General features: G+C 46.3%; 1 protein-coding gene across 2 annotated transcripts in view; it reads right to left on the bottom strand.

Moving 5' to 3' along the window:
• Positions 1-7,983, bottom strand: part of MARK3 (microtubule affinity regulating kinase 3) — a 596,913-nt gene extending 588,930 nt beyond the window's left edge. For both annotated transcript variants that reach the window (XM_078660239.1, XM_078660240.1), the window contains exon 1: positions 7,447-7,983. In XM_078660239.1, the coding sequence (XP_078516365.1) occupies positions 7,447-7,497 (51 nt within the window). In that variant the 5' untranslated portion in view covers positions 7,498-7,983. The remainder of the gene's footprint in view (positions 1-7,446) is intronic.
• Positions 7,984-15,504: the final 7,521 nt, after the last annotated feature.

The raw sequence follows: 15,504 nt of genomic DNA, 5'->3' as shown, positions 1-15,504 counted from the left end.
AAAGGATGGCTGAGCAGAAGGGAAATAGAGGCCCGGTGGGTGAGGCACATCATGGACCTGTCTGGGGCGTCGCACCGTGTGGACAGGCACACTGCAGACAAATTTGTCCGTTATAACTGGTCAATCAACAAGGCACAACCATTGCACGACACCTTACATTACTCATTATTTGGACAATGTTGTCATCCCCGTACTAGACGCAGAGGCCCGGAAGACACTAGAAGGGGACATCAAGCTGACTGAAGTCCAGGCAGCCATTGCAAAGCTGGTCGGGCAAAGTCCCGGGGCCAAATGGTATCACGGTGGAATTTAATAAGCGCTATGATGGAATCTTGGGGCCCCATCTGTTAAACCTATTTAAAGAAGTAAAAGAAAGAGGGCCACTGCCACCAGACCTACAGCGTGCCTCCATCACTGTGATACTTAAGGAAGGCAAACCTAGGGAACGGTGCAAATCTTATCGCCCAATCGCCTTACTTATGATTGAAGTTAAAATATTAGCTACCATACTTGCCAATATGCCCCTGCACGTCGTCACACCCCTGAATATGGGGACCAGTCCATCTGTATGCCAGGTAGATCAACGCGCCTTAACCGCAGATGCTCACACAACTGGCTGTTTGAGGTGAAAACCCAGCTAGTCCCTCATGTCTTTCTCTCGCTAGATGCGGCAAAGGCGCTTGACACTGTACACTGGCCCTTCCTTGAGCTAATGTTAAGAAAATTTGGGTTCATCCCTCACTACAGGGAAAGGGTGACACTGTTGTACTAGGTCCAAACCTGCGGTGAAAGTAAATGGGGTATTTTTAGGGGAGTTTCCAATAGAAAGGGGGAATCAACATGGGTGTCCCGTATCCCTGTTCTTGTTCACGCTTACAAAAGAATCGCTGGCATGTATAGTGTGAGGCCACCCCAGAGTGAAGGGTTTCGGGATATCAGCCATGAGCGGCAAGAAGATTTTGCTTTATGAGGATGACATCCTCTGCTATACCCCCAAACCGGCAATGACGATCCCCACCATTTTCCAGATCTTCGAGGAATGTGGTGAATACTCAGGTCAAATGACGATCCCCACCATTTTCCAGATCTTTGAGGAATGTGGTGAATACTCAGGTCAAAGGATAAACTGGGAGAAGTCGGAGCTCTACAGCCAAGCGGGCCAGTGGACCAGACTATGCTCCGGAAACAACTGGCAGTAACAGGCGGGTATCAAGTACCTGGGAATATAACAACCCAAAGAGAGCTTTGCCTGGATAGGACCCTGGGGAGGGTGGTGCTCAACTTCCAGGTGGATGTCGAGAAGTGGCTTGGGTTGCCCTCTTACACTCCTTAGATGGGCTGCCATCTTCAAAATAATCACGCTCCCAAAGCCTACTCTATGTTCTGACATGGATACTAAAATAGACAGGGAGGGCAGGTCCCTGCTCTGGAACAAGGGGCACCCAGAGTGTCTCATAACACTTTACAACTTAATTCACACAACAGGGGGACAGCTTCCCAGATATTGAGGCATACTACTGTGCAACACACTTAATAAAAATAAACCGAATCTTCGCTCCCCAGGGCCACTCAACCTTTAAGTTGGAAAGAGTAAAGCTTCGGACATGATAGCACTTGCACAACCTGTATGAAGGAAGTTGACTCAACAGTTGCTGCCGGCAACCCAGGTGGTGCCATCAACTTGGGGAAAAGCCACTAAGTGTATTGGCTGGACTCAAAATCACAAAGGAAAACACCCTAATGGGTGGGAGCATTACCTGGCGTACTGTGGAATCTACGGGGGTTTGGGGCATGGGACACCCTCAGAATCTCTAAAGTGGGTGATCTTCTGAAAAGTGGAGACATTGTGCCCTTCTCCTCTCTCCAGCGAGAATACCAACTAAACCCTAATCTGTTCTTGAAATACGCTCAGCTGTGACATGCCTGGTGGGGAGGGATTGGGAGAGCTGGAGATCCCGGAGTACGCCCCCTGAGAAGGACGGTTGTGCATGGAAGAACTGGGTAAGAGGGGAATTTCACTCCCATATAAAACACACAACAAACCTATGCTGAACACATTGAGCAGATTAAGAGAGAAATGGAAAAGGGATGTAGGTGAGTGGAGGACATCTAGACTGAGGCTAATACAGTTCAAGATCTAGCACAGGGTCTACTGTACCCAGCACAGACTTCATGCTATGGAAAGGGATGCCTCCCTGGCGTGTGTACAGTGCAATGGAGCCAGGGAGACATTCCTGCACAAGGCTATGGAGCTGCCCACTAATTCAAACATACTGTGCCGCGATAATACAGGAGCTCAGTACCATTCTGGAGGTGCACATCCCACTTGACCCAAAATGTGTTCTCCGGGGTATTCCCAATGAAGACGGTGCTCTGAGGGCAAAGTTAATGAGAGATGTGGTCAACCAATAGGGGGTGCAAGAGTCCCCAAACAGCCAAGAATGGCCGCAGAGAAATTCACCTACAAAAGCAGAGGTTGTCCCCATAAATGTTAAAAGGTTTGGGGCAGCTGGCTAAACTACTATGCTCTGGGGTCATTGGAGGGAGAACCCAGGACACTACATAATGCCACACAATACTATGGGGGCAGTGAGCATACCCGTAGGTTTACTAACGGCACGTCGGAGGCCCTATGCTCTATATATCACTGTAATGACACCATAATTAACTTCCTTTGACTCTGTATGGTTAGAGGTGCGAGTCGGGTCCAACGCGTTTGTGTATTTAACAAAACAAAAAAAACACAATACAATGCACAGAACTAGCGCTGAATGTTAGTAAATGTTAGTCTTGATCAATGCTGGGAGAACTGGAGGATTCTGAAGCTGCACGTCCCATTGCCTATGTTAGACTGCTGCTAAACTTAAACAGACCAGGTATACCCCTAAACAGAAAGGCAAGGCAGTCCTGATATGGTGCAGACACTAGCACTGTAAGTCTACCCTTTTAATATAATCATGTAACACAAAATCCTAGTGCCTTTTTTTTTTTTTTTTTTTTAAAGGTCAGCATCTTCTCTACATTCAAGAACACAAAATTGGGCCCTCTTGAACTCCAGAAACATGAAATTACTGTCCCCAGTACAGTCCTGAGGTTATTGCACCTAAGTTAACTCTTATTGAAAGTAGGAGACCATATTTCTCGGTCTCATCCGTTTGGGTCCGTGTCAGAGGCAAGAGATGTTTGTGTTAAATGCTTCGTGTGCGGGCCGTGTCCGGTGGCATATCTGGTCCTGGCGGGAGGGAGTCACCCAAATGGCAGAGACAGAGAAATATGGCCTCCTACTTAATGGACCATTAGTCCTTTTCAATAAGAGGTAACTTCCTCGTTACCCACGTCCCGACAAGGACCCAAACACCTGCGGACCTTACTATACTCCCCTCGCGAGAGTACAGCACCCACATATCGCCCTGAAGAAGCCCATGTCTGGGCGAAACGCGTTGGCTGAGCATCTATGAAAACCAAGCATATCTGTATTAAAGACACACCAAGGCTATACACAGCAACGTGGACTCATTTTCTTTCTCTAAACACAGACTTTGTGATTTACTTTGTATACATATTCTGCCACATGCATCAATGTAGGATTTTGCAAATCCTAAATTGCGAAAATTAAGGAATCGCAATTTAGGAATTGCAAAATCCTATGCATCAAGAAATCCTAAAAGTTTTTAGGATTTCTTAATTTTCGGAAATTGCGATTCCTTAATTGCGAATCGCAATTAAGGAATGGCATTACATTGATTCCTATGGGCCTAGAGGCCCATAGGAATCAATGCCTTTTTGCGATTTTTTTTTTTGCCAATGACATTTTGTTGATGCATTGCAAGGGTGCTGAGGGGGGTCCAAAGGACCCCCCCTGCACCCTTGAAATGTTTGTTTTAGTGCAAGTTTCACACACACATGTCCAAAGGACATGTGTGTGTGTAACATGGCACTTTCCAAAATGCATTTTTGTGTTTTTTTAAAGAATTTCGCAAATTAACACGAGGGTCAACCTCGTGTTAATTTGCACTTCCTATTTCAAAATTCGCATTTTTTTACAAATTCATGCATTGCATTTAAGGAATTGCACAAATGCGATTCCTTAAATGCATTCGCATTTTTAGGAATTGCAAAAAAATGCGGATTTTCAAAAATTGTTTCATGCATCCAAAAAACTTATTTAGGAAGCGCAAACGGCCGAATTTACCGATTCGCACCGTTTGCACTTCCTAAATAGGTTGATGCATGTGGCCGATTGCCTCTCATACCCCTTGTAGGAATGTTTAACTTTATGGTCAAGTGGCAGCTGGCCATCTGAGGTGGGCAACATTTTAAACCTACGTGACTTGACTGGGCAGTGCAATCCTCCAGAACCCGGCTGCCTTCATCCAATACAGACTAACTGCGTTTATGAAGATACACCACGCAATAGCTTTCTATAGAGGAATTCATCTTAAATATTTAACTAAGTAACTCTCTCCTCGACAAACGCAAAGCTCAATTCACACTGGCTTCGAGGAAACACTAAATAACAAGGCCCTAACTGGAGAGCAAATCTGAAACCCCAGTGCTGATGTACACATGTGAATGGCATGACACCTCAAGTGCAAGACCAGTAGGAAAAGTGACTGACAACCCTCCACCACATCCAATCACATTGTACCAACTCTGCAAAATTCTGTTGGAAAGGACAATTGCTGACTATTGCAACACCTTTAATGGCGAAAACTCATAGTGGCAACTGACGTGGAGTCCAGAGCCATCAAGTTTTTGAACACCACATCAGTCATGGTAGCCTGAACAAACTAGGGGAGGGTGAATCACATGACAGTCGCACACCAACAATGGACCTATGGTCTATTGTCAGGTGCTTCAACCATACTTCAATGAAAGGCACATTCATCCAATTGAATAGAAGACCAACAAGAGCATTGAAGAAAAATCTGCGCACAGCAGACCACCACAAGCAAGAAGCGGAGTTGGCTTACAATATGAGTATTAATTGGAGATAACTGATTCCACAAGCAGTAACTTTGTCAGCGTCTAAGCTCCGTGGTCACAAGGATGAGACAGAAGTGTCTTAAACTAACCAGCGATAAGATTGGCATTGGTTTGTTTGGTGGGGCAAACTCCATCTGATTGGATGAATGGTGGTCGAGTGAGCTCGGCCCTGCCCTACACCAAAAATGTGACAAGAGATCTGGGAAGCCTGACTGATAGCTCTTTGCGTGAAATAACAGATTTTAGTTGGCTGTGGATTCTGCTACAGTATCCTGCATATATTAAGCAATATCTTAAACTGCATACCCCTTCATTGCAGGAAAACAATCACCCAGGCATAAATAGCAAGTCGGATGAACTAGGGTAATGCCTTGTACGTTGGCATTGAAGACTAGCTGCTGATTTGACTCCACACCATTAAAAACACTACTGCCAGACTTGTGTGCCATCTACCTTCAAGATCTAGGTCAGCTCCAGCTCGGAAAATGCTTAATTGGTTGCCCATCTGAAAGTGCATAATCTTTAAATTTGTGTGCCATGTTTATAGAGCTCTTTACACCAGAGGCACCCACCCTTTGCAATAGAACTTATTTTGATAAACCAACTATGGTCCTCGGATCTCGCTCTCCCGTCCACTACGTGTGTTTGTGACAGAACACCTGATCATTTACCTAACAGCCTGGCACAAGAACAAGATTCCTGACAACGTACGCATTAATTCTAATTTTGAGGATTTCAAAATACTACTAAAAACCTGGTTGTTTTAGTTCACAGCATGATCTGCCTTTTATCTCTTTCAGGGGGCTTTCTTGTGATCAATTAATTAGATTATTGCACCAAGATGCTCCCTTGGGAGCGAGTTGGCGTATTAGAAGCCCAATTAACAAAACATAACACAACCAGGCTTCTCAACCGATGTATCATCCAGAGCGGGTGTCTGCCACAGGATAAATTCTGCACATCCACCACAGAGGTCACGTGGAACAGATCAGGCCGGGCCCTCAAGCAGGTGTAAGACCAACAATAACAAGGCCCCAAAAGGGGAGCATGCAACATCTGCATACCTAAATGGATAGCCTTTCGAGTAAAACTCAATTTTTTTACATAGCAGACAGCTATGTGGTACATAATTGAACAAGAACCTATACACTGGATCCAATGCAAGTCTTGCCATCTCAGACCTCAACCACCCCCGTTCCCCAAAGAGGAACTCTGAGAAACCCTATCTAATTGTACTGTAATTACATTTATATAGCGCTTACTCCACTGACAAGGCGTCAGGGGTAGTAATGCGGTCACCAAGGTAGAAGATTCGGTCTAGGAATATTCTACGCTTTTGTCTACCACGAGCTCGGTGTTTTGCTTAGTATTTATTTATTTATTAACAGTTTTCTATAGCGCGAACATAACCCTTGGGTATCAGAGCGCTTAACATCACATGGCATGGGTTAAAACAACAATGTATAAAAAGCAATAAGATCTTAAAAAACTTTATTAGAAAAAACTTAATTAGTACTACTTTAGACCTAGTCTATAAGTAGCTAATATAAAGAAAACAATTAAGGGCCAGTACCGATTAAACATGAGTAAACAATGTTCTGAGGTAGTAATTGAAAAGTTTTAACGACTTTTCTTTAAGGCTCTATCAACTCGATTCCCATGATATGCATCTAGTAATCACTTCAGTGATAAGTCTTAGACGGCGATATGTCGCACCTATGGGAGGAACTTACTCATAAGAAACATCTTAGTTTCCCTCTTAAATGTTACAGAGTTTGTAATTTTTCTGATGTAACAAGTGTCACTGTTCTTTAAAGGAACCACTTCGTATCTCTCATCCACATTTACTCTTGACTGTGAGCGTAGCACGATCAGATGAGAAATAATTTTTAAACACTCCCCGTGCTAGAACGATAGCACAGACTTACTTTTACATGCAACTTATACACAACAGGAAGATGCATGCACAAGACAAACTTGATCACAATACGCAGGAGAATAGAGTGCACACTGCATGCATGCAAGATCAGGACAACTTAGCTTAAAAAGAAATAATCATACTCAGACCCAGGAAGTATAGGTTAGACATACACTGTGTCATGGCTCGCTCAGGTTACACTGGAGGGTGTATATACACAAGACAGCGGCATGCTCAGGTTACAAAAGATGGAACTGCACTGGCTCAGGTCATTTAAGGCACTCAGGAGGACTGCTATCAAATTGTCATTTCAATTGACAGATACTCATGTGCAATCAATAAATAACATAACCAATTCAAGCAGGAAACTACAAAACTCAATTCACGTCCAGCGCTGTTTAAATGAAGCTCAAACTATGCCAGCATTTCCAGAACAGCCTCGTTAGAGCGCTACTCATCTCAATATACCATATCCTAAGTAACCCAAGCTATTGTCAAAGACAGATGGCTCACTTATAACAAGTTTCCCACAGAATACTCACATTTTCCGTGTCCCGCTCGTTCACAGTGGGCAGAGGTGTTCTTGTGGACATCGTACTAACTGTTGTGAAAATCCGCTGGACAGGCGAGGATATCCGAGAATCCCTGAAAGGGTGGTCTCACTAGCAGTATGCTAGTCCAGAGGTGGGGCGAGTTACAGTCCTTTAACGCAGAGGGTGCGGGGTATCCTGCCCCCGCTCTAAGCGGCACAGGGTCATTGCACAGACGACAGCAGAGCTAAACACGGGCGGGTCAGTGCATCGATATAAAGTGCTAACAGAAGGGGAGTCAAACCAATGGGAAAGGGAGTTAGCCGGGCCAGAGAACCCCAGCGCAGCCCATCAAAGCAGAAGCCGTAGCACAGCAGTGCCTTCAGCAGAAAGATCACTACGCGCGAAAGCTGGCACTGCCAGGACTCCTTCGCAACTCTCGGACCCGGCGAGCGGCTCTCATGGGTGTCAGCAGATCCCCTGTCCACTGCTAAACTCAGGTCCTCCACCAATACCTCCGCTCCCATCCAAGATGGACGCTGCACTTCCGTTCGACCCAGCCAAATAATCGAATGCTGGGCTCCCCGCCGGAAGTGACGTACCGGTGGCCTGGCTGTACTGTCTGTGAGTGAGGCCGATGTTGCTAAGGGAAACATTGGTTGTTTAAGCTATCGGAGAAAGGAGTGTGGAGCAGGACTGGGCTGGAAGAAGGCCCATTCGGTCGTAACCGGCCCCCCAATAAATATGACAGGCACACAGTAACAAGTGTCAGGGACTGACACCGAACGTTCAGTCTCCCTTGTATTTATACCCTCGACCCCCAGGGTGCGTGTGGTCATCAATGCTGTTGTGACGAAGTGGCTCACGACGTCACCACCAACATTATTAGTTCAACTCGCGTCATAATGCTCAGACAGTTTCGTAGTATACACACTGCAAAGTTTTCCATGTCCATATGTGATGTGATGTGATGAGCCCTTCCAGTTATTTTTCTTTGCATTCTGGGACTTGTAGTACTGTTTTAGAAAGGAATAAACAAGACTGCAAGTATAACAAGCATTTGCAATCCAATCAGTTTCGCATTTGTGAAAGTTAGAGCTACTGGCGTTGTAAACAATATTCAGGCATATGCATCAAAGTAAATACAGGTCGCAAATGGGCAGATTCTCAGAATCTCCCCTTTTGCGACCGCTATTATTGCATTTGGGATGCATCATCCCAAATGCAAAAATCGCAATTTAAGGAATCTCTAAATTGAGATTCCTTAAATTGCGATTGCATTTAAGGAATCCCAAAATCAGATTCCTTAAATGCAATGCATGAAAGTAAAAAAAATAGCGAATTCGCTAATAGGAGTAGCAAATTACCATGAAGTTGAACTTCATGGTAATTTGCTAAAACTTTGAAAAAAAAACTTGTGCATTTTTCAAAGTTTCATGTTGCGCACACACATGCCTTTAGGGTATGTGTGTGTGCAACATATGTGCAGAGATCAATTTCATGGTGTCATTTTGACACCCTTGCACCCTTGAAATTGCATGAGCAATTGCGAGTACCTACTGGTACTCGCAAATTGCTCATGCAATCTCCAATTCATTCCTATGGGCCTTTAGGCCCATAGGAATGAATGGTACAGCATTCCTTAATTGCGACTAGCAATTTGAGAGTAGCAATTAAGGAATGTTTAGGAATTGCTATTTTAATAGCGATTCCTACATGCATAGGCTTTTACTATTCCTAAATAGCGATTCCTTAAAAATCGCTATTTAGGAATAGCAAAAGGCTACGTTGATGCATCTGCCAGTTTACTGTTTTTTACTAGAGGACAAAGCAAAAGGAATTACCACTGGGAAGAGAGAGACAGCTGCAGCACTGCAGAGAGGAAATTGAATGAGCAATTACCACTAGGACTACAGAAGAAGCTGTATCACCGTCTAGAGGACTTAGAATGGGGAATTACTTACTAGACCAAATAAACAGCTGCAGGACTGCCTTTTGGTCTTAAAATGTGGGAATTACTGACAGCACCAAAGAAGGAGCAGGAGCAATGTCGAGAGGACTTAGAATGAGGAATTATCAATGAGACCAGAGAAGGAGCTAACAGCATTATCTGGAGGACTTAGAATGAGGAATTACTGATGAGACCAGAGAAGCAGCTAGCAGCACTGTCTAGAGGTCTAAGAATGAGGAATTACCAACAGGAACAGAGAAGCAGCTAGCAGCACTGCCTAGAGGACTAACAATGAGGAATTACCACTGGGAACAGAGACACCTCTGCAGCACTGCCTAGATAACTTAAAATGTGGGAATTACTAAGGGGACCAGAGAAGCAGCTGCAGCACTGTATAGAAGACTTAGAATGAGGAGTTATTGATGAGACGAGAGAAGTAGCTAGCAGCACTATCTAGAGGACTTAGAATGAGGAATTACCAACTTGACCAGAGAAGCAGCTAGCAGCACTGCCTAGATGACTAAGAATTAGGAATTACCACTGGTAACAGAGACACAGTTGCAGCACTGCCTAGAGGACTTAAAATGTTGGAATTACAGATGGGACCAGATCTCACAGTCGTGACAGATGCATCACTTTTGGGATGGGGCAGCCATCTGGGAGAGGTGGAGATCAGGGGACACTGATTTGAGGTGGAATTGGGGCTCCACATCAATTTGTTGGAGCTTAGAGCGATTCGGTTGGTATTGAAGGCATTTCTTCCCTCTGCTAAGGGGAAGTTAGTGCAGGTGTACATGGACAACACCACCACCATGGGGTACTGCAACAAGCTGGGTGGAGTGAGGTCGTGGACCCTTTGTCGAGAGGCCCTGCATCTCTGGACATGGCTGGAACTGCAGGTCATAACCCTGGTGATTCAACACCTGGCAGGTTCTCTGAATGCCAGGGTGGAAAAACTCAGCCGTCGATGCCTAGCATATCACAAATGGCGTCTCCAGTTGGAGGTGGCACAAGGTCTCTTTCAGCATTGGGGAGATCCTTGGTTAGATCTGTTCGCCTACGAAGAGAACGTGGAGTATCAGCAATACTGCGCGCTGGAATTTCCAAGGCGGCTATTGCTCACCGCCGCCTTTCGTCGTGAGTGGTGCTTAGGCCTGCTGTATACCTTTCTGCCCATACCACTCCTGCTCAGCATTCTAAAGAAGATCAAGAGCAACTGGGTCTAAGTCATTCTAGTGGCTCTGGAGTAGGCAAGGAGAGTCTCGTATCCAGAGCCTCTGAAATTGAGCTTCGATCCTCCGATCAGCCTGCCCTTTTGGGAGGATCTTCTGTCGCAGCAGCAGGGGAGGGTCCTTCACCCAAACCTGACAACTGTGGGCCTCCATGAGTGGAGATTGGGCGACGACAGTTGATGGCTTTTGACTTTCCTCCTGAAGTATGCAATATTATTTTGGCAGCCAGGCTGCCCTCCACTAAGACGGGATACGCCCTCCGTTGGCAGAAACTTGTATTATATTGTACAGAAAGGTCTACTGACCCTCTTTCTGCTTCTCTTTCCATTGCTCTTCTATTCATTCTAATCCTTGCCCAGCAGGGCTCTGTGTTGAGTACTCTCAACGGTTATCTTTTTGTTCTATCTGCTTTTTTGCAGCTGCCAGACCAACCCTCTCTCTTTAGGTGCCAATTGTAAATGGGTTACTGAAAGGGCTGATTCACTTGTTACAGCCCATGTCCTTCGTTATGCCACAGTGGCATAATTTGTCCCTCCTTTTTAGGTCGAGCAGACGTACTCTCAATGCGTGAGCATTGAGAGTGTCTGTCTCGACAACTATTGTTGCCGCTTTTTGGGAATGTGGACACCTATCTGGCACGAGCGTTTCCCTTGCAGTTTTCACCGCGGGAGCGCGCGCGTCTGCCCCGTGCATGCGCAGAGTAACTCACAGCCATTTTTTTTTTTTTCAGCTCCGAACCGAATCAGGTATCAGAGCGCTTTACATATAGGCAGCCCCCACCCCTCTGCATGCACGCACACACAGGCGAGCGCATGCACACACATACAGGCACACGGCACACAGACACTCGCTCACACACACACCCCCCTCCCCCACAGTCACACACGCGCACTCCAAGACACATACACACACGCACGCACACACGCACACACACACACACACAGCCCGCCACTCGCGCGCGCGCACACATGCTCCCCCCTCGCCCCGCTCAGCAACCCACTCACCGGCTTCCTTCGTGCGGCGGCTCTCCTCAGATGCAGGGCCCGGCAGCAGGACTCTTCTTCCCTCCTTCGGCACCGGGGCGCAGGGTAGGCTTCTGCCTGCTCCGGTGCTCCCCTCCAAACACGGCTCCAATCGCGGCTCTTCCGGTTGTCGCGCCGGCCTGCCTGACTTCCTGGTCGCAGGCCGGCAGAGTGACGGCGGTGATTTGCGGTACTTATTTATTTAGTTATTTATGTATTTTTATTAGCGCGGACTTTACCCGAAGGCGGTATTAATTTATTTATGTATTTATGCATTTTTTTTGTACTAATCAGTATGTATGGATCGTGACTTTAATTTTGTAAGATTCACCAGATAACAATGATGTGTCAGAGCGTTTGACTTTGACAATGCTTGTTTGTTTACTCACTGCCTCCTTCAGCAGCGCCTTGGTTTTGTCTGGGCTGATTCCTCGCCAGCTGTTCAGCATCCAGGCAGACATTTGGGGCAGACAGTCTCTAGCCAGCGAGGCCGGAGAAGCCATTAAGCGTAATTCTCTTAATTGGGTTCGTGCATGACACACAATGTGCACCTTTGCAACGGGTCCATTGAAACTGAATACATTCTAAAGCAATCACGAGAAGACACAAAGTAACCCGCCATTATGAAGCAACCCCAAACCGGCTTAGAACTGTAAGGAGCCTTTCCATGCCCCCAGAGCGCTTAAACAATAATACATTGATTAATAAAAAAATAACGCTGTATTCTTTGTCGGAACCAACAGTTCAGCCTAACAAAATTCCTACAAGATTGCAGACAGGCAGAAATACAGCTGGAGGTGGTTGGACAATTGCGCTAACTCCCTAGGGGGTACTTTGCATGCAACTTTATCTTGAAAACAAAACAGCAGCCACAGAGCTCCCAAGATTCCGAGTTTGTGATTTTATAATGGGATACACCAAACTACAGGTCCCAGAATGCAAAGCAATAACCTGGACTGCATGGGAATTCGAGAGTTCTGCATACATTCTCTGCCCCCCCCCGCTCCCCATGTGCACCATATTGTTTGTGCATATTTAGAGCCAACAATCTTGACACAGCCTTGATTTTAGTTTTTCTCTAAGACCAGAACAGTATAGCTCACCACATGCAGTGAGTCATGTGTGACTGAGCAGAATCAGGTTTTTCGGCCAACAGCAGTGAGCACGGTGGGACTTTTGGGCCTATGGTTTTAAAGGGTATGTTAAACATGTGTAATACTGTTGACCGAAACATAACAGTTCTGATATGACGCATGTTTGTTTCTTATAATACCCCTAACTACAAGAAACACCAAGAATTGCCACGCAAACATCCAACAACATAGTTGCCAAGTTTCCTAGGTGTGACTAGTTACTTAAATACCAAGACACAAACCTCACATGAACAATGTGTTTCCAAAACGTTTCAGCAGTAATCCTGTTTTTATTTGGACAATGTCAGTCTGTGCCATTTAAATTTGAATGCTGTTTACTTTTTTAAGAATCAACAAACCTCACGTGAACGGTGCGGTCTCAAAACGCATTGGCGCTAATCGAGTTTCAGAAATTGTGAGGAACTTTATAGTTAATGCTGTGTCTGTTGATATATTTTGCTTTCTACATTTTAATTAGGTTCCCTGTTTTTTATATCCAGTATATAAGTATATTGCTCTCTCATTACACTGCCCCCTCACACACTGTGCCCCCTCACACACTGCCCCCTCACACACTGTGCCCCCTCACACACTGTGCCCCCTCACACACTGTGCCCCCTCACACACTGTGCCCCCTCACACACTGCCCACTCACACACTGCCCACTCACACACTGCCCACTTACACACTGCCCACTCACACACTGTCCACTCACTGCGCACTCACACATTGTGCACTCACACTAGTTTAGGCCACACACACACACTGTACCCTCACACACCCCGCACCCTCACACACTCTCATTACACTGCACCCTCACACACTGCCCCCACGCACTGCCCCCTCAGACACTGCCCCCTCAGACACTGCCCCCACACACACTGCCCCCACACACACTGTCCCTTCACACACTGCCGCCTCAGGCACTGCCCCCTCAGACACTGCCCCCTCAGACACTGCCCCCTCAGACACTGCCCCCTCAGACAGACTACTCACATACTGCCCCCTCACGCACTGCCCCCTCACACAGACACAACCCCCTACACACACAAACACACAACCACGCACGCAAAACCCCACACACACGCAAACCCCGCCCACACACACGCAAAACCCCCACACACGCAAACCCCCCACACACACACACGCAAAACCCCCCACACACATGCACACACACACACACAACCCCACACACACAACCCCACACACACAACCCCACACACACAACCCCACACACACAACCCCACACACACAACCCCACACACACACAACCCCACACACACACAACCCCACACACACACAACCCCACACACACACAACCCCACACGCGCACACAACCCCACACGCGCACACAACGCCACACACGCACACAACCCCACACACGCACACAACCCCACACACGCACACAACCCCACACACGCACTGAGGAAAATGATATTTTGCCTGACCAAATATGTCCACTACATATACCCTATGTTACATGTCATGTGCATGTCACCCATGCATATTTCCCATAGTGGCCTGAATCACTAGGCCTCTGCAAACATGTCCTGCAAGTCAAGTCATCAAGTCTCCCAAACGTTAAGCTAAAATGAAGGCCCATGTATTTGCATTTTGCATTGTGCTCTTTTAAATAAATATCGTACTGGTTGAGCCTGAAACCACTTTCTGAATTAATGTTTTCATGACTCTTGGCATACTGAGCTGCAGTCACGTCAGCAAGAAGCCTGCCAAGACGGTATTATGAATAACAGTTATCTGTTTGCTGTACAGAGTGGCATCCCTGCCCGGTGAGGAAAAGTAAACAGAACCCGTCCGATAGCCATTCTGTCTCCATTTAAGTGAATTACAGTGCTTGCACCCATAGAAAGCTCATGCAATGAACGAATAAATATGCCCTCTCTGTCTTTTAGTGACGAACAACCTTTTCTTCAGATAATACATCCCCTGACTCTAGATATCAGTTGTACTAGACGTGCTCAAGTCGCCTTGACACAAGAGATCTCTCTACTAGGTTGAAAGTCAGCTCTCCTCCCAGTTACACGTCAATTGCACGTCATGCTCAAAGTTGCACAAGTAGGGCAGAGTTCCAGCTGGTCATGCAAACTCCTCCTAAGTACCCACCCACCTATGACACCTACCTATCACACACCTATGACTCATCAAAGTACACACCCTCATGTACACCCACATGTTCTTATCTCATTTTCTTTCTTGCTCTGCTTAGCCTATGTACAAGATATGTATATATACTATGTTCAGTATATAATTGTTAGAAGACTCTTCCTGAACCTCTGTGGTGATGGAACTAATTCTCCCTTTGACTCGAGTTATTGGAATAAAGCCCATTTTAACTCAGATACCACGGACTCTGCTTCTCACTTGATGCATGATACTTTGTTAATGCCTAGAAATTCTGCCAGGGTAATTATTTATTTACCACATAATTTGGCGCCCGAATAGGAACATATCCCTTTCCCCACTCGCCGGAGTTGTGGGTCTAGTCTTTGCCCCCTTCTACAGCCGTGACGGACTTCAAAGTGCGCACGCCATCGGGATTTCCCGCTACTCCCTCAGGCCCAGGAGGAGGACGGACTGCGACCAGGCATCCATGTGAGGCGGTGAGGAACGCGGATCGTCTCAACCAGAGGCCCAGCCCGTGAGAGAGCAAGGTCCGAGGTCTCCAGAGGTCCACCTGTTCCAAGGCGCAAGCGTAGTCAAGTCAAGTTTCC

Source organism: Lissotriton helveticus, chromosome 9, assembly GCF_964261635.1.
Source record: "Lissotriton helveticus chromosome 9, aLisHel1.1, whole genome shotgun sequence".
Classification (NCBI taxonomy): Eukaryota; Metazoa; Chordata; class Amphibia; order Caudata; family Salamandridae; genus Lissotriton; species Lissotriton helveticus.
The sequence above is the reverse complement of the archived record's forward strand: the minus strand, read 5'-3'. Positions and strand labels throughout refer to the sequence as shown.